The sequence below is a fragment of the Nomascus leucogenys genome, chromosome 6 (genome assembly GCF_006542625.1).
Source record: "Nomascus leucogenys isolate Asia chromosome 6, Asia_NLE_v1, whole genome shotgun sequence".
NCBI lineage: Eukaryota > Metazoa > Chordata > Mammalia > Primates > Hylobatidae > Nomascus > Nomascus leucogenys.
The window spans coordinates 36,163,215-36,181,851 of record NC_044386.1 but is presented as its reverse complement, the minus strand read 5'-3'; the positions used below and the strand labels follow the sequence as shown (position 1 = coordinate 36,181,851).

Here is an 18,637-nt window from a genome sequence, read left to right as displayed (position 1 = left end):
AGAATTTCATCTTTAATGGTGTTTTTGATACAGATGGCCTCTTATGTACTTTTTATTTTGAACTAATTTTAGACACAGCAAAATTACACAAATAGTGCAGATAGTAATATGGCAGAAGTAGTATTGCAGAAGTAATATTGCAGAATAGTACAGATAATAATACTGCAGAAATAGTAGAGAGAATTCACTTAAAAGCTTCATCTCCCAGCTTCTAATGTTAGTAATTTACACAAGCATAGTAAAATTATCAAAATCAGAAAATTCACACTGAGTAATTAGCTAAAGCACAGGTTTTATACAAATTTCACAAGTTTTTCCCTTAATCTTTTTTTTTTTTTCCTGTTTCAGGATCTAATCTAGGGTCCCATATTGCATTTAGTTGTCACATCTCTTTAGTGTCTCCCAATCTGTTATAGGTCTTCAGACTTTCCTTGTCTTTCTCAACCTTGACACTTTTTATGAGGACTGGTCAGTTATCACGTCAAATGTCTCCCAATTTAGCATTCAAGTAGGTTAAGGTTATGTATATTTGGCAAGAATACTACAGAAGTAACGTTCTGTTATTCTCAGTGCATCATATTATGGGTTATGATGTTGATGATTTTTTTATTTTGACTTAGTTAAATGTATCTTTCTATTCACTATAGTTAGTGCTTTTAATGTTTTAATTAAATTTTTTTCCTACCTCAAGGCCTTGATACTTTCCTATGTATTATCCTTCAACAGCTTTATTATTTTGCTTTTATATTTAGATCTACAATATTAAACTTGGTCTCACTAAAATGAGAAATACACAAAAAATATTAACTCTCATCATTTTTATTTCATATTACACTAAGTCTTAGCCAGTGAAATAAAGCAAGAAAAATAAATAAAATGCCTAAGGACTGCAAGGAAGAAGTTAAACTATCTTTCTATACATGGTATGTTGTTTAAATATAAAATTCTAAGAAATCTATAACTCTACACTACGTTTGTGTATTTATTTCTCCTAGTACTTGGATCAATTTTTATTTTATATATTTTAAGGCATATTACCAAAGGCATACAAATTTAGAATTATTACATCTTCTTGGTCAATTAAAATGTCTTCCTTTATTTCTAGTAAATGTTTTCTGCCTCAATTTTTTTTAATTACCTATGTTTGCCAGATGTCTCTCTTGGTATGCACATAGCACACATTCTCCAGTCTTTTTTTCTCAATTTGTTTGTGTCCTCAAGTTTTGTTTGGATTAGTTGGACTTTTTAAATCAAATGTGATGATCTTCTTTCTTTTCTTTTCGCTTCTTTTCTTTTCTTTTTGTTTTTGTTTTAAAGATCAAGTCTCACTCTGTCACCCAGGCAGGAGTGCAGTGGTGCAGTCTTGTCTAACTGCAACCTCCACCTTCTGGCTTCAATTGATTCTTCTGCCTCAGCCTCTCAAGTAGCTGGGATTACACGTGCCTGCCACCATGCACAGATAATTTTTGTATTTTTAGGAGAAACGGGTTTCACCATGCTGGCCAGGCTGGTCTCAAACTCCTAACCTCAAATGATCCACCTGCCTTGGCCTCCCAAAGTGCTGGACTTGCAGCCAGGAGCCACTACACTCAGCCTATTTTCATCTTTGACAAATACTTCTTAGGTACCTGCAATGTACCAGGCTCTATTGAGGCATTGAGTCTAAAGCAGTGAATAAAAGAGATAAAAATCTCTAACCTAGCAAACTTTTTCTAATATAATCCAAAAGCACAAGTGAAATAGATACCATAATGTTAATATTTTAGTGTACATTTTCCAGTCATCAGAGTCTTTATCAGAGGTATAGTTAGCCAATTTGAATTCATATAATATAATTTTATATCTTGGTTTTTAGTGAGTAGTGTATAGATACATTTTAATGTAATTAGATTTTTAAAAATAGACATTACTTATGTAAAGTAAAATTTATTTTTTTTAGTGTAAAGGGCCCTAGGTTTCCACAAACACTTACAATCATGAAACCAACATGAAAATCAATACATAAAACATTTCTACCACACAGTTCTATCATTTCCATTTTCAATCAACTCCTCTTTCCTGCCCGACTTCTACATAACCACTGATCTATTTACTGCCATATAAATGTAATCATGTAACTTTTTGGGTTTGGCTTCTTTCACTTAGTGTTATACATTTGAGATCCATCCACATTCACACATCGACATTCTTGGATGTATGAGTAGTTCCTTTCATTTTCATTGCTCAGTAGTATTCCATTATGTATAGATTCCATGATGTAGATTAAACAGTTTATCTAGTCATCTGTTGAAGGACATTTATTTGTTTCCAGACAAGGATTTTTTTGGTGATTATGAATAAAACCATTATAAATACTTGAATATAGAATTTTGCATGAACATATTTTTCTTTTCTCTAGGAGAGAGATTGCTTGGTCATATGATATATGTGTTTATATAAAATTACATAAGAAATAGCCAAATTTTTTTCCAAAGTAGTTGCATTACCACCAGAAATATATGAGAGTTTCGATTCCTTAGATAATCATGTCATCTGAAATAGAGATTTCTTTATTTTCTCAATCTCTATGTATTTTATTTTTCTTGCATTATTGCATTGTCTGATGCATCTAATATGATATTGCACCATTAAGTATGATGTTAGCTGTAGGTTTTACATAGATGGTCTTTATCAGGTTGAGGAAGTTCCCTTTAATTCCTAGTTTGTTCAGAATTTTTATCATAAATAGATGTTGAATTTTGTCCAAGAATTTTTCTGTATTGAGATGATCATATGGTTTTTCACTTTTAATAAGTTGCTATGGTGAATGATATTGATCATTTAAATTTTGAGCAAACCTGGTGCTTAAACACTATTGTATTTGATTTGCTATTGTCTTGGGATATTTTGCAAATATGTTCATGAGTGATATTGATTTGTAATTTTCTTCTCTTAACTTCTCTTATTTGGTTTTGGTATCAAAGTAATGCTAAGTGTAAAATAAGTGAGAAGTAAATTCTTCTCTATTTTGTGAAAAAGTTTTTGCAGAATTGATATGTCTTTTTTAAATGTTTGTAGAATTCACAAATAATGCTATCTGGGCCTTTTTTGTTAGAAAAAAATTAACTCTAAATTCAATTATTTAAATAGATATTAGAAGTCCAATTATGCATTTTTTCTGATTGAGTTTTTATAATTGTCTTTCAAGGAATTTTTCCATTTTATTAAGCAGCTGATGTCTGTAGATTCTATAGTGATATCCTGTCTTGGATTCCTGATATTGTTAATTTAAAGTTTTTCCCTTTTGTCTTATTTTGTTTTATTTTTAATTAATCTGGTAGAGGTTTATCATTTTTTGTAATCTTTTCAAAAAAGCAGCTTTAAAAAAATTTTCTCTATTTTTTTCCCATTTCAATTTCTATTTCAGTTCTTATTATTTCCTTCCTTATGCTTTGTACTTAAATTTTTCTTCTGTTTCTAGTTTCTTAAGCTGGGTGCTGTTATTATTGATTTCAGATATTTTTTCTTGTCTAATATAGGCATTTTGTGCTGTAAATTGAGTTTAAGCATTTCTTTAACTGTGCCCCACAAGTTTTGATGTGTTTTCATTTTCATTCAATTTAAAATATTTTCTAATTGTTTGTGACTTCCTCTTCTACACATGGGTTATTCAGAAATGTGGTGATTAATGTATAAATATTTGGGGATTTTTCAGATAGCTTTCTGTTACTTATTTCAACTTTCATTTTGTTTGGTCTGAAGACATACTTTGTATTATTTTCATTATTCTCAATATATCGAGTATTTTTAAGGCATAGATATGCCTATGTGCACTTGAAAAGAATATGTATTCTGCTATTGTTGGGTAGAATGCTCTGTAAATGTCAGTTAGGTCAATTAGTTGATAGCACGGCCCGGGACTTCTTTTCCTGTGCCCTTCCTCTTTCAATTATAGAGAGCAGAACTTGGAAATGTCTAGGTATATTTACTATTTCTCTTTTCAGTTCTATCAGTTTGAGCTTTATGTATTTTAAAGTTCTGTCATTGGATGCATACACATTTAGATTATATATCTTCCTTGTATATTGAAAACTTCATCTTTTTATTCCTAACAATATTATTTGTTAAGAATTTGTTGTATGGTAATACAGCCAAGGAGATTCCATTTAATTAATGTTGTATGGGATAACTTTTTCCATCCTTTTACTTTGAACCTATCTACATCTTTGTATTTAAAGTGAGTTTCTCGGAGACGGTATATAGTTGGGTCTTGCTATTTTTATCTAAAGTAACTCTCTGTATTTTAATTAGTGTATTAAATCCATTTGCATTTAATGTAATTAATGAAACAGTTAAATTGAAATCTGTACTTGCTAGTTGTTTTTATTTGTTGTATATATTCTTTGTCTCCTTTTTGCTCATTTCTGACATTTCTTTTTTAAACTGACATATAAGAATTGTACATACTTATGGAGTACATAGTGGTATTTTGATAATGATAATGTATAGTTATCAGATCAGGGTAATTAGTGTATCCATCATCTCAAACATTTGTCATTTATTTGTGTTGGGAACATTCAATATTCTTCTTCTAGATACCCGAAACTATGTATAATAACACATAATTGTTAACTATAGTAATCCTACAATGTCCATAGAGCACTAGAACTTATTCCTCCTAGGTAGTTGTAATGTTGTATCTTTTAACAAATATCCCATTCAGTGTGCTTTTTCCCGTTCAGTATGATGTTGGCTGTGGTTTTGTCATATATGGCCTTTATTGTATTGTCTTTCCCCTACCCTTCCCAACCTCTAGTATCCTCTGTTCTACTTTTTACAGCTATGAGATCAGCTTTTTTTTTTTAGCTTCCACATATAAGTGAAAACATGTGGTGTTTAGCTTTCTCTTTCTGGCTTATTTCACTTAACATAATATCCTCCAGTTCCATCTATGTGGCCACAAATGACAAGATTTTGTTCTTTTCTATGGCTTTATAGTATTCCATTGTGTACATACATTATTTTCTTTAAAAAGAAAAAATACATTATTTATTTATCCATGTGGCCACTGTGAATAATGCTGCAATAAACAGAAGGGTGCAGAAGTCTCTTTAATATACTTATTTTCTTTCCTTTGGATAAATGCCAGTATTGGAATTGCTGGATCATATGATAGTTGTGTTTATAGTTTTCAAAAGAACCTTCATATCGTTCTACATAGTGACTATACTAGTTTACATTCTCACCAACAGTCTTATGAGTTCCTTTTGTTCCACATCCTTGCTGGCATTGTTTATTTTTATCCGTTTGATATTGAACATTTTTAAATATACTTTTTGGCCTTTTGTATGTGTTCTTTTGCAAAATGTCTCTTCAGATCATTTGTTTATTTTTCAATCAGATTATTTATTTTGTTGTTGTTAGTTGTTTGAGTTCCTTCTAAATTCTGGATATTAGTCTCCTGTCAGATGCATAGTTTGAAAATATTTTTCCCCATTCTGCAGGTCACGTGTTGATTGTTTTATTTGCTGTACAGAAGCTTTTCAATTGGATATAAACCATTTGTGTATTTTTGCTTCTCTTCCCTGTGCTTTTGAGATCCTATTCAGAAAATCTTTTCCCTGACCCATGTCCTGAAGCATTTCCCTTATGTTTTCTTCTAGTAGTTTTATAGTTTTAGGTCTTGCAATAAAGTATTCTATATTGGGTTGATTTTTTATAGGACAAAAAGTGGGGGGTTAATTTTATTCTTCTGCATATGGACAGTTTTTCCTAGCACAATTTATTGAAAAGATTGAAAAGAAACCAGTTATTTTTCTTGGTACTTTTGTCAAAAATTAGTTGACTGTAGATAGATATATTAATTTCCGGTTCTCTATTCTGTTCCATTTGCTTATGTGTCTGTTTTTATGGCAGTACAATGCTGATTTGGTTACTACAGCTTTGTAATGTATTTCGAGATCCAATAATGTGATACTCCTAGCTTTGTTTTTTTTGTTGTTGTTGTTTGTTTAAGATTGCTTTGGCTATTTGAGGTCTTTGTGGTTCTACATAAATTTTAAGATTTTTTTTTTCAATTTTTGTGAGGAATGTCATTGTCATTTTGATAGAGATTGCACTGAATCTGTAGATTGTTTTTGGTAGTAAGGCCGAAGCCTGGAGCATGGGATTTCTTTCCATTTGTTTGTATCCTCTTCCATTTCTTTCAATAGTGTTTCATAGTTTTTCTTTTACATCCTTGGTTAAATTTATTCCTAAGTATCTTCTTTTGTAGCTATTGTAAATGGTATTGACTTTTTGCATTCTTTTTTGGCTAGTTTGTTGTTCTTTAATAGAAATGTTACTGATTGTTGCATGTTGATTTTATATTCTGCAGATTTACTAAAGTCGATTGTCAGTTCTAAGTGTATTTTCGTAGAGTCTTTAGGATTTTCTACATATAAGATCATGTCTTCTGCAAACAGGGACAATTTAACTTCCTCTTTTCCAATTAAGTGTCCTTTATTTCTTTCTCTTGCCTAATTGCTCTGGCTCAGATTTCCAGTGCTATGTTAAATAAGAGTGGTGAGAGTGGGCATCTTTGTTTCAGTTCTTACAGGGAGAACTTTCTGCTTTTTCCCATTCAGTATGATGTTGGCTGTGGGTTTGTCATATATGGCCTTTATTGTGTTTAATTACTTTTATTCTATACCTAATTTATTGAGAATTTGTATCACAAAGAGATGCTAAATTTTATCAAATGGTTTTTCTGCATCTATTGAGATGATCACATGGTTTCTGTTCATAATTTTGCTGATGTGATGTTTCTCATTTATTGATTTCCATATGTTGAACTATTTCTCGGATAAATCATGCCCACTTGATCATGCTGTATTATCTTTTTGATGTATTATTGCCATCAGTTTGCTAATATTTTGTAGAGGACTTTTGCATCTATGTTCATTGGGGATATTGGTCTATGGGTTTTTTTTGTGTGTTGTGTCCTTGTCTGGTTTTGATATCAGGGTTATGCTGGTCTCATAAAATGAGTTAGGAAGAGTTCCCTTCATTTCAGTCTTTAAAAAAATTTTTGAGAAGAATTAGTGTTAATTCTTGTTCAAAGATTTGGTAGAATGCAACATTGAAGCCATCTGGTCCTGGACCTTTCTTTGGTGAAAGACTTTACTACAGCTTAAGTCTCTTTATTTATTATTAGGCTATTCAGGTATTCTATTTATTCTTGGTTCAAACTCGAGAGGTTGTATGTGTCTAGAAATTTATCCATTTTCTCTAGGTTTTTACATTTATTGGTTTATAGTTGTTCATAGCAGTATCTAATGACCCTTTGTGTTTCTGTGGTATCTGTTGTGATGTCTCTATTTTTGTTTCTGATTTTATTTATTTGGGGCTTCTTTTTTCTTTTTCTTAGTCTAGCTATTGTTTGTTTATTTTGTCTTTCTTTTAAAATAAAAACTTTTAATCAACTTTTTGTTTCATTAATCCCTTGTATTTGTTTTCAGTCTCAATTTGGTTTATTTCTTCTCCGATCATTATTATCTCCTTCCTTGTACTATTTTGGGGTTTGGTTTGTTCTTGCTTTTCTAGCTCCTTGAAATGTATCATTAAGGTGTTTACTTGAAAACTTTCTAGATTTTTGAAGTAGACATTGATTTCTATAAACTTCCCTCTTACTACTGCCTTTTCTGTGTATCATCAGTTTTGGTATGTTCTGTTTCTATTTTCATTTATTTCAACAAATTTAAAACATTTCCTTCTTAATCTCTTAATTGATTTAATGGTCATTCAGGAGCATGTTGTTTAATTTCCATGTATTTGTATAGTTTCCAAAGTTTCCCTGATTATTGACTTCTGGTTTTATTCCATGTGGTCTGAGAAGGTATTTAATATAATTTCAATTTATAACATTTTTTTGAGACTTGTTATGTTTTCTAACATATGATTAATCTTGGAAAATGTTCCACGCACTGATAAAAAGAATGTGTCCTCCGCAGCTCTTGGGCAAAAAGTTCTGTAAATGTCTGTTAGGTTCATTTGGTCTATGGTGCAGCTTAAATCCTGTGTTCTTGGATTTTTGATTTTTCTGTTTAGATAATCTCTCCAATGCTGACAGTGAAATGTTGAAGTAGCCAAATATTATTTTATTGTTTCACTTTAGATCTAATATTTGCTTTATGTATCTGGGTGCTTCATTGGTGGGTGCGTATATATTTAAAATTGTTATATTTTCTTGCTGAATTGATCCCTTTATTATTATATAATGTTATTCTTTTTCTCCTTTTTGCAGTTTTTGACTTGAAGTCTGCTTTGTCTGATATAAGCATAGCTACTCTTGCTTGCTTTTGGTTTATCTTTGCATGAAATATCTTTTTCCATCCTTCACATTCCATGTATGTATGTCTTTACAGGTGAAGTGAGTTTCTTATAGGGAACATATGGTTGGCTATTATTTCTTTTTGTCCATTTAGGCTATCTATATCTCTTAAATGGGGAATTTAATTTTTTTACCTTCAAGGTTATTATTGATAGGTGAGGACTTACCCCTGTGTTTTTATTGATTGTTTTCTGGTTATTTTGAATATCTTTTGCTTCTTTTTTCCTTCCTAGTTGTTTATCTTTGCAGTTGAATGGCTTTCTGTAGTAATCTGGGCGTGTAAGACCCCCTGGGCTTCCAACCACCACAGATGCTTTTCTTCTTCCCCCTGAACTCCAGCACTCTCTCTTTAACATTTCAGTTAAATCTTGTTTATTCATTACATTGTTCCTTTCTTGTCCTGACTATTCTTTTTTATTCAGTATGTTATGTGATTCCATTTTATTTCCAGTATTGGCATATTACCCATGTCTCTTTTAAAAAATATTTTTTACTCTATAACATATAATTCACAATATACATCTTTAATTTATCATAGTCTGCCTTCAAATGATATTATGCTGCCTTATGTGTAGTGTAAAACAAATACAACACTATATTTCCAAATCCTCCCTCCCATTTTTAATGCTATTTTTATCATATTGTATCATGAGTTTATAGTGTATGTATATTTTACACACTTTTTAAAAAAAATTTTACATACACTATAAACTCATACTACAATGCAACAACATTTGCTGTAGATAATATATGTTAGAGCAATTAAAACTAGAAAGGTATATTTTTGCCTTCATTTTTGTTATGCTCAGAGCTCATGATTACTTTATGTAGGTCCAAATTTCAGTTCTTTGTGGTAATTCTTCTGCCTGAAAAATTTCCTCTGGCATTTCTCTTAGTGCACGTCTGCTAGTATCAAATTCTCTTGGCTTTTGCTTCCCTGAAAAAAAAATTATTTTTTTCAATGACATTTCATTAGGCATAAAATTCTAGGTTTACAGTTTGTGTGAGTTTTTTTTTTTTTTTTTTGTCTTTCAGTACTTAAAGATATTACCCCTTTGTCTTCTGGCTTGCATAGTTTTTAAATAAGCAGTATGCTGTAACTCTTATCTTTGACCTTCTGCTTGTAGCATTTCCCTTTATTGTCATCACCTTAAAGATTTCATTTTATTTAATCTTTGGTTTTCCACAGTTTGAATGAGATGTATATGGATGTTTACTTTTTATTCTGCTTGAAGTTCCCTAAATTTCTGGAGTCTATGGCTTGATTATTTAATTACTTTTGAAAAATTCTTGGTCGTTATGTCTTCAAATATTTCTTCTGCCACAATCACATTATCTTTCTCTCCCCCTCTCAACCTCTTCTTCTAACCTCTTCACTTTTTTCAAGGATTCCAGTAATACATGTGCTAGTCTCTTTCATATTGCCCCACACTCTTGGATGCTCAGTTCTGGGTTCCCTCCCTTCAACTCTTTTATCTCTTTGTACTTTAATTTGGCTAATTTCTACCAACCTTTTATCAAGTTTACTGATTCTTTCCTTTGCTGTGTCAAATCTACTGACAAACTCATCAAAGATATTTTTCATCTCTTTTACCATGCTTTTTATTTTTTACATTTCCATTTGACTCTATAATATTATTGATTGTATCTAGTAAAGTCAAATTTAGCCTACTTTCAAAATACTAAGGCTTTTTACTAAACTGTTTTTAAGATTTTCTCCATTATCTTTGGGTTTTTATTTTTTTAGCAAGTTTTCTCTGATAATACCTAGGTGCAAAATTATTTTTAACTATAGTTTTTATTCATATCTTGTTGTTTTTCACCAGGTCTGGAATATTCTCTCAGTCATTAGCTTCTCAAATATTGCTTCTTATTTATTCTGTCCTTTGTTCTCCTTCTGGGGTTCAAAATACATGGATCTTTTCCCTTCCCACACTATCACTTATGTTTCCTGCCCTCTTTCTGTGTATCCCATCCTTTTGTCTCTTCATGCTTTATTGTCAATATTTTCTTCTTACCTATATTGCAATTCATTAAATTGCTGCAGTTTTATCACATTTGCTATTTAACTAATTCATTAATTTGTGTTCTAATATTTGTTTTTTTCAAATTTATTTTTAATAACTTCCAGTTCTTTGCTAAAATTTTCAGTCTTGTCTCTTATCTCCCTGTTTATGCAAACAGTTCATTTAAAGTCTGATAATTGTTTGAAGTCTGATAGCACAAACATTGGCAGCCACCATAGCTGTTTCTATTTTCCATTATTTCCATTGGTCTCATTCATGTTGTCTTATTTCCTTGTGTGCCTAGTTATTTTTACCGTGGGCTAAATACTGTACTTAAAATTATTATAGGAGTAGCCTGATGCCTGGGATAATTTTGTGTATTTATATAATCTTCCAAACATATATATTTATATTTGAAAAGCTTCTAGGATCCCCACTAATGATCCAAGATTATTTTAATCCAAACTGGGCTACAGTTTCTGCCAGAGCTCTCCTACTTCCACTTCCCTCTTAGTCCCCAAATCAAAGTATAGCATGTTTACCTTGGTTGACCTGAATTCCAGTGTTTTTTCCTCAGCCCAGTAATGTGTTGCTCTACCTCCTAGTCTCTCTACTACCTCTTGCTGAATTAGGAAATGTGTCAAGAGGACTAGTAGCCCTAGAATACTGGGCCCACCTCTTGGATTTCCACCTCCTCCCAGATCTTAGATCAGTGATTTTTTATTTTCTTATTAGTTCCCCAGGGCCTTTTAGCAGTTTTTTAAAAAATATTTGGTTTTATTTTGTTTAGCTTTTCTCATTGTCCTTAGGGAAAAAATGAGTCCACATTATTTAATCCATCATTATTCTTCTGCAGGAATTTGTGGGGTTTTTTTGGTTTGTTTTTTGTTTTTGTTTGTTTGTTTGTTTTAGCTCTGGGCTCTTTAGATTCTCATTTCTTTTAAGTTTTGTGGTCTCTTGTTTAAAAGTGCTCTGCCACCAAAATGCTTCTATTTCTAACAGTTTACTCACTCAAACAGCTCTTGCTAGTTACACAATTGAATTTGCTTAAATTAAGTGAACATATACATTTCCCTATATATGTTATGATATCTCCATTATAAGAACTTTTTAATTTTTTTCTATGATCATCAAGTTTCACAATAGATCTTCTGAACTTACCCCTTCTATCTAACTAAAATTTTATATCTTTGGAACAACATCTTCCCAACTTCCTCCTCCATTTAAAAACTTTCAAAATTCTTTACTGTATGCCTGGAATAGTCTTCTCTCTGCCTTAACACCTTCAAATCTCAGCTCAATATTTATTGTCAAAGCTTTCCAAACTTCCTTGATTTCAGTGTAGCAACTGTGTATCTTACTGCAGGAATTTGAGTGTGCCAAATAAATACTTTTACTTCATTTTCTTTACTTCTAATTAAATTTGATTTTGAGATCATGTCCCTCCATGTTGCTAGAAAATTCACCTTTCATTTACTTGTTGGATTGGACTCAGAAAATTTTTTCCCTGTTGTCTAAATTGGTACAAGAATCCTAACACTTCCGTCTGGGAAATGGAGATATAATTTACATATGTCTTTAGTTCATCGTAGTCACCTCAATAACCTTACTGTTCAGGCTTACATGTTCACTAGAAGTCAAATATTTCCCAGCCCTCCATGCCAGGCTTGCAAATGGAAATCACTGACAAGACTGGATTCCTGATACTTCATATGCAGCTTCCTTAAGGCACCCCACAGGTCCTGCTATCTCCCAAAATAGCTGCTAAATATCTAGCTATGGTTTCCTGTTACTTGAGGTATATACCAACTTCTATCCCCTTTCTATTCTGGAGGAATCTCTTTCCTTGGTGGCATTCTTCTATATTCCTTCCCTCAGCAAAAGTTTCTCAATGTATTTAGACTTTTAAAGAAAAAAAAAACAAGAAAGAAATAAGAAAAAGGTTGCCTTCAGGGGCATTCTGGACTTGGCCTTGCACACAAACCTCCTCTTAGGCAAGAGATAGCAAGCATCTGGTTACCTTCTGGAAGAGAAGAAAGAAGGCAGCAAAAACAATTCACAAAATAATATGTCAACAAATTATCAAGCCAGAAGTTTAAGTCCCTCAGTTGTTCATTTTTAAAGCACATATACCTGGTTTTTTTGTAGCACCTATCACAGTTTCTACTTGAAATTTATGCATCATTATTTTATTAATATCAATCTCCTTAACTCCATAATATGACCTCCCTGATAGCAGACATCTTGACTAGTTTTGATTGTTTAAAATCTAACATCACATCTGGCAATAATATACATTCAATAAGCCTTTGTTGAATTAATGAATCAGTGAATGAATAATTAAGTAAAGTGTATTCTACAAGTTCTCTCAGTTAAAAAGGACCTAAAATTAAATGTTTTGCTTCCTTTTAGCTGTCTCCTATATATAATCTGGTTCCAGTGAAAATGAAAAATGCACACCTAAAGAAACAAAACTTGGAAAGAGCCATTGAAGACTATATCAATGAATTTAGTGTAAGAAAATGCCACACGTGCCAAAATGGAGGCACAGTGATTCTAATGGATGGAAAGTGTTTGTGTGCCTGCCCATTCAAATTTGAGGGAATTGCCTGTGAAATCAGTAAACAAAAAATTTCTGAAGGTGAGGACAATTTATTTGATGTGATTAAAGACAAAAATATGCACTTTGGGGTTATCTAATTTGAAAACTAGCTCTTGAATTAATTTGTACTAAATCTCTAGATTTATAAATATAAACAGAGGATAAGATTGAGTGAATAGTGAAAATGGGTAAATCAGCCTTTATGTGTCATTTTAACATATTCTACTTGTATATATTAAGATAGAAGTATAAATAAATAAATTATAATTATTGTATTACTCTTTAATTATAAAAATATTCTTATGGAAGGTTTATAGAAATATAACAAACATCAGGTATTCACTATCTAGAATTGATGAATGTTAATACATATATATCATATATACTTTGCATATATATGTGTTTATGTGTATAGACATAGACATATATACTTCAAAACTCTTTTTTAAGAAGCAACAATAATACATCCAATTAATTACTTTGTACCACATCCCCACCCCCCCAAAAAATTCTATTGCCTTTTCTCTCTTCTACTACTTAGATACAGTCACTTTCATTAAGTTAGTATGTATCTTTCCAGTTCATATTTTTGTGCTTGTACTAAATATGTATGTACCAATGGAAAATATGTGATATTGTTTTGCATATTTTTAAATTTTATATAAATGATATTCACTAGATTTTTATTTTGCATTTTTAACTGTATTGGTGTTTTTAAAAGCTGAGATTCTGTATTGTATTTTAAAGCTACTCATAAGGAAACATATTATTTTACATTAAAAACATTTTTATTATGAATTTAAAGGGTACATGTGAAGGTTTGTTACAAGGATATATTGCATAACGGTAAGCTTTGGGCCTCTGGTGTACCCATCACCCAAATAGTGAACATTGTACCCAATAGGTAATTTTTCAACCCTCATGCCCCTCCCATCCTCGCCATTTTTGGAGTCCCCACTGTCTATTATTTCCTTCTTTATGTCCATACATACCCATTGTTTAGCTCCCACTTACAAGCGAGAACATGTGGTATTTGATTTTCCTTTTCTGGGTTATTTCACTTAGGATAATGTCCTCCAGCTCCATCCATGTCGCTCCAAAAGACATGATTTCATTCTCTTTTATGGATGAATAGTATTTTATGGTGCATATGTACCACATTTTCTTTATCCAGTCATCCATTGATGGACATGAAAGTTGATTCCATGACTTTGCTATTGTAAATATGTATTGTAAATATGTGCTATTACACATAAAAATATGTGCTGCAGTAAACATATGTGTGCAGGCGTCTTTTTCATATAAAGATTATTTTCCTCTCGGTAGATACCCAGTAGTGGGACTGTTGAGTTGAGTGGTAGTCCTATTTTTAATTTTTTGAGAAATCATCTCTATTCTCTTACCATATACAAAAATTAACTCGAGATAGATTAAAGACTTAAATGTAAGATCTGAAACTATAAAAATCCTAGAGGAAAATCTAGGAAAAACTCTTCTGGACATTGGCCTAGACACTAGACAAATAACTTATAACTAAAACCTCAAAAGCAAATACAACAAAAGCAAAAATAGACAAATAGAACTTAATTAAACTATTTTACTTCCTACAAGTAAACACGACTTTAGCCATGTTTCTAATCCTAAGAGTTTATGCTTAGTATTTCATTCTGGTAGAATTATTCAGACTCCTAATAGATAAGTGAGATCTTAGTCCAAGTGTTAATATCACAAGATTAGCTATTAAGATTAACTTTCTTTGGCAATCATTGTTTGAATAAATACATTTTCCTGAAACAGAATTCTATAACAATTACGTAGCAAAGGTTCACAGCCTCGTTTGTCATTCAACCATACTTTCATCTCTTACAATATAAATTTTTAATATTTTACGAATTTTTTACGCTTCTCAGCAAATGGCTTAGAAACTCAATCATGTTACAAAATACGCAAGTTAGAATTTAATTTAAATTTTAGAATGATTGATTTATAAATGTATGCTAACTCTGTCTCTCATCTGCCTAAAGTCTCAATCTAGTGCTTTGCATTCCAAAAAAAACTCTCACTCTCCAAAAATGTATACTACTTGGTACTTGGAACTTCTATTTTCTACCTGTTTCTCTCTATGCAGACTATTCTGCTGATTTCTCTGTGATTTCTTTAGTTCTATCTTCTAATTTTCCAATTATTTTATTCAACTTTGTATAGTCAATCCATTTGCTGACCTACTGAGATTATTTTAAAAGTATTTTTCTAAAATTTCGATTTGATTATTTTTCAATTTTCTTTTCTCTAGTTTTTTCTCTTGTCTAGTTTACTGGATTATTTTCCTACCTTTATATCTTTCAGCATGTTAAATATATCTTCATGGACTTCTTTCAAATTGTTCTGCAGTGCAATTCTCTGCTAACTCTACCAATTCATTCTCATGGCATATTATGCTTTCTTCAGTATTTAGTGATTTTTTATTATAGGCTTAGTTTTTGGTGGGAATTATTTCCTGTGGAAACCCTGTCTTCCATGGATAATGAACATATTCCTAGGGTTAGTTTGTTTCTTAGGAGGTCCTATCATTTTCATCAGTCTTGCACTAGATTTTTATGTAAAGTTCTTGGTTCGGGTTCCATATGTTGTATTTCATAGATAATGAATATCAAGGTCCCTTCCCCAATATATAAAATTATCTTTGATCACTAGGCATTGTTTGGTTGACCTTTCAAACCTGACCCAGGATGGCCCACAGCTTCTTGCTGAGACATTAGACATTTTCTTGCTGAATTTTTCCCTCAAGGTAGATCTTCCAAGCATCCATTTTGACATAGAATGTTCTAGATTCCAATTTACACTAGCCTACTCCCATGATGAGATTGAAAACCGTAACACATCATCTTTCTTTTTCTATACCATTTACCTAGCCTGGAATGCTTCCAACTTTCTCTCCCTCAACTAACCGAACCTCCTTCTCCGTTATTCCTTGTGTGTGTTTCTACTCCTAGGCCAATGGCTCTCAACCAGGTTGGTCATTGGATTCATCTGGTTCACTTCCTTAAAGGAAAAAAAAAAGAAACAAAACAAAACAGATGTCTATCCTAAGCCAATTAAACAAAAGCAGCTATGGTAGATCCTGCCTGGGCATGGATTTTTTGTTTTTTGAATTTTTAAAAACTCTACTGGTTATTCTAATCTTTAGCCAGGGTTAAAAACCTCTATTTTGAACCCAGTCCAATTAGCATATCTTTGATGAAATCTTCTCCAATTTCTCCAGGAATCAGTTCTCTATCTATGCTGCCTGAGAACTTTCCCTCTGTTTTTCCAGCACTAATCACATTGACTCTCTGTATACAAGACAAATAGCCCTTTCTAGTATGAAAATGTGCCTGTGCCTTAAACCACATTCTATTCCCAATACCTAGACAGTATGCACAACATGGTGCAACAAGATAAGAAGGTGAAAAAGTGGATGGGTGTATGGACCCAAAGTAAAATCCTATTGATGATTAAGATTTGATACTCGTTTGTTTTCTCTAGGATTGCCAGCCCTAGACTTCCCCAGTGAAAAATAGAGCTGTTGGCTTCTCCGAGCTCCAGTGGAAGAAAAGAACACTAGCACCTTCAGATCCTACCCCTGAAGATAATCTTAGATGCCAAGTAAATAGCAACATGCTTCGTGAAAATCCTACCAACCTCTGAAGTCTCTTCTCTCTTATGTCTATAATTTTTTTAAAAACTTTTCTTCCTTAAACTCCTGTAATGTTTCCATTTTTTATTCCCTAATGAGGAGTCAACAATGAAATATGCCAGAACCGCTTTCTCCCATGGAAAATGCCAATCTCTTCTAAAAAAAAACAAAATTAAATTAAAAACAGAATGTTGGTTTAAAAAACTTCAAAGTAATTTTCAAACTGCTTTGTATGGTTAACATATTCTGCCAGGTTCATGACCACATGTCTGTACCATGCAACTGAACTCTTATTTACATTGCTATGTTTGCTTCGGTTATTTGCTTAGGTGTGCATACATTCATTCAGCAAATACTGAGCACCAGCCACCTGCACAGCAGTTGCTTTTACTAGTCTTAGCTCTACCATTTAAATCTATGTGTCCAAGGGGAAAAATGTGTTATATTTGTAACCAAAAACTACTAGTTTACCAGAGGAGGGAAGGGTGATAAAGAGGAGTTGGTTAATGGGTACAAAAATCCAGTTAGATGAAAGGAATAATATATATAGTGTTCAGTAGCAGAATAGAATAAACATAAACTATTAGTTTAAATTATGTGAAATTGCTTCTGTTTGATCATATTTTACAAAAAAAAACATCAATTTTATATAGTCCAACTTAATACCTAGCCTTATGAGTTGTATAAGGTAAGGTTGCCTATCTGAGAAGCTGATTAACTTTGGTTGTACAATCTTATTCATTAGAGAACATGATACTCGGGGTCTGAGACCTATTGAAAAGGTCTGAGAACTCTTTAAAAAAAGGAAAGAAAGAAAGAAAAGAGGAAAAATATATCAAAATAAAAAAATGCAAAATCAAAATTAATAAATGCTTAAACATCAGCATGTATCATGTTAACTTTATTGTTACCATTAATAAACATTTCACACATTTATAAATAAATTATGTTACTTTCTCTCACTTGGCAGAAATTCTCAAGAATGCATTTGATTGCTGGGAGATAACAGTAACTAAATTACCTACATGAAAATAATTTCAAAAGCAAAATTCTTAAAAATAATTTTCAAAATTGTTTTTAAATAGCAAATAAAAAGATTACTGGATGTGGGATGTATTTTAATATGTTAGGTATGATATGGAGATCGTGCTAATAAACGTGCCCTGGCCCTTAAGAGTCTTGCATTTGCCCTGGGAGCTCCAGAGAAGTCCTGTCCCCTGCCCTTCAAAACACTGTGTGAATTAGAGAGGAGTAAGATTTGTTAAATGTGTATAAATACTGAACTCTATTCTTGAACAACCCACTATTGAGAGAGTTTTTGATGGAGAGCATCTGGCTCAAGGCTGTTATTAGAGTAACACCTGAGAATTCCTTCCACCCTTAGGAATTGCAAATGTCAAACAATAAAAGAGCTGAGCCTTGACCAGACCCCCTAGGGCTGGCTTAATTATTTATCAGAGTCCTTTCTAGGGTAATGAATAGCAGGAACAGCCCAGGTTCACACTTGATGGAGAGTCCTCCAACTTCTTGCCAAAGGTGGTAAATCTGATAATAGAGCATCTCCAGGAGGGAGCACTATTGAGACACCAGAAACTGCTCAACAGTGATCAACACAGAGCAGAAAGTCTCCAGGCCTAAAGGAAAATCTCTAGAAACTGGGAAAGATGAGGGCCTACTAGGCCTAGCATGTGTCAGCGTGGACTGTTGTTTGGAGAGAGCAGATGTAGCTTAGTTTGCCCAAATGGAGTGCATTATAGTTGCCCCCTCCCCCACATGCTCTCTGAGGGAGTGCACCACCAATTCAAGGAAAAGGACAGGTGAAAACAACAGCCCTGTGAAGCCCAGTCCAGAAAGTTGAATCGTTATACTAAATCACTATCGAAAGAAGCCAGTATCAAAAGAAGTTAGAGAAGTGGGATGAGTATTTAAGTCCACTAGGGCCTCATGGATAAAGGAAGCTCAGAGTCTTACTACATTTTTACACTTTTCCCTTTTTATACTCA

At 32.4% G+C, this 18,637-nt stretch overlaps 1 protein-coding gene across 1 annotated transcript in view; it reads left to right on the top strand.

Annotated features, from left to right (window-relative positions):
• Positions 1-16,846, top strand: part of C9 (complement C9) — a 78,022-nt gene extending 61,176 nt beyond the window's left edge. Inside the window, exons 10-11 of the mRNA XM_003274369.4 lie at positions 12,769-12,997; positions 16,484-16,846. Coding sequence (XP_003274417.2) covers positions 12,769-12,997; positions 16,484-16,518 — 264 coding nt within the window. The 3' untranslated portion in view covers positions 16,519-16,846. The remainder of the gene's footprint in view (positions 1-12,768; positions 12,998-16,483) is intronic.
• The last annotated feature ends 1,791 nt before the right edge of the window (positions 16,847-18,637 follow it).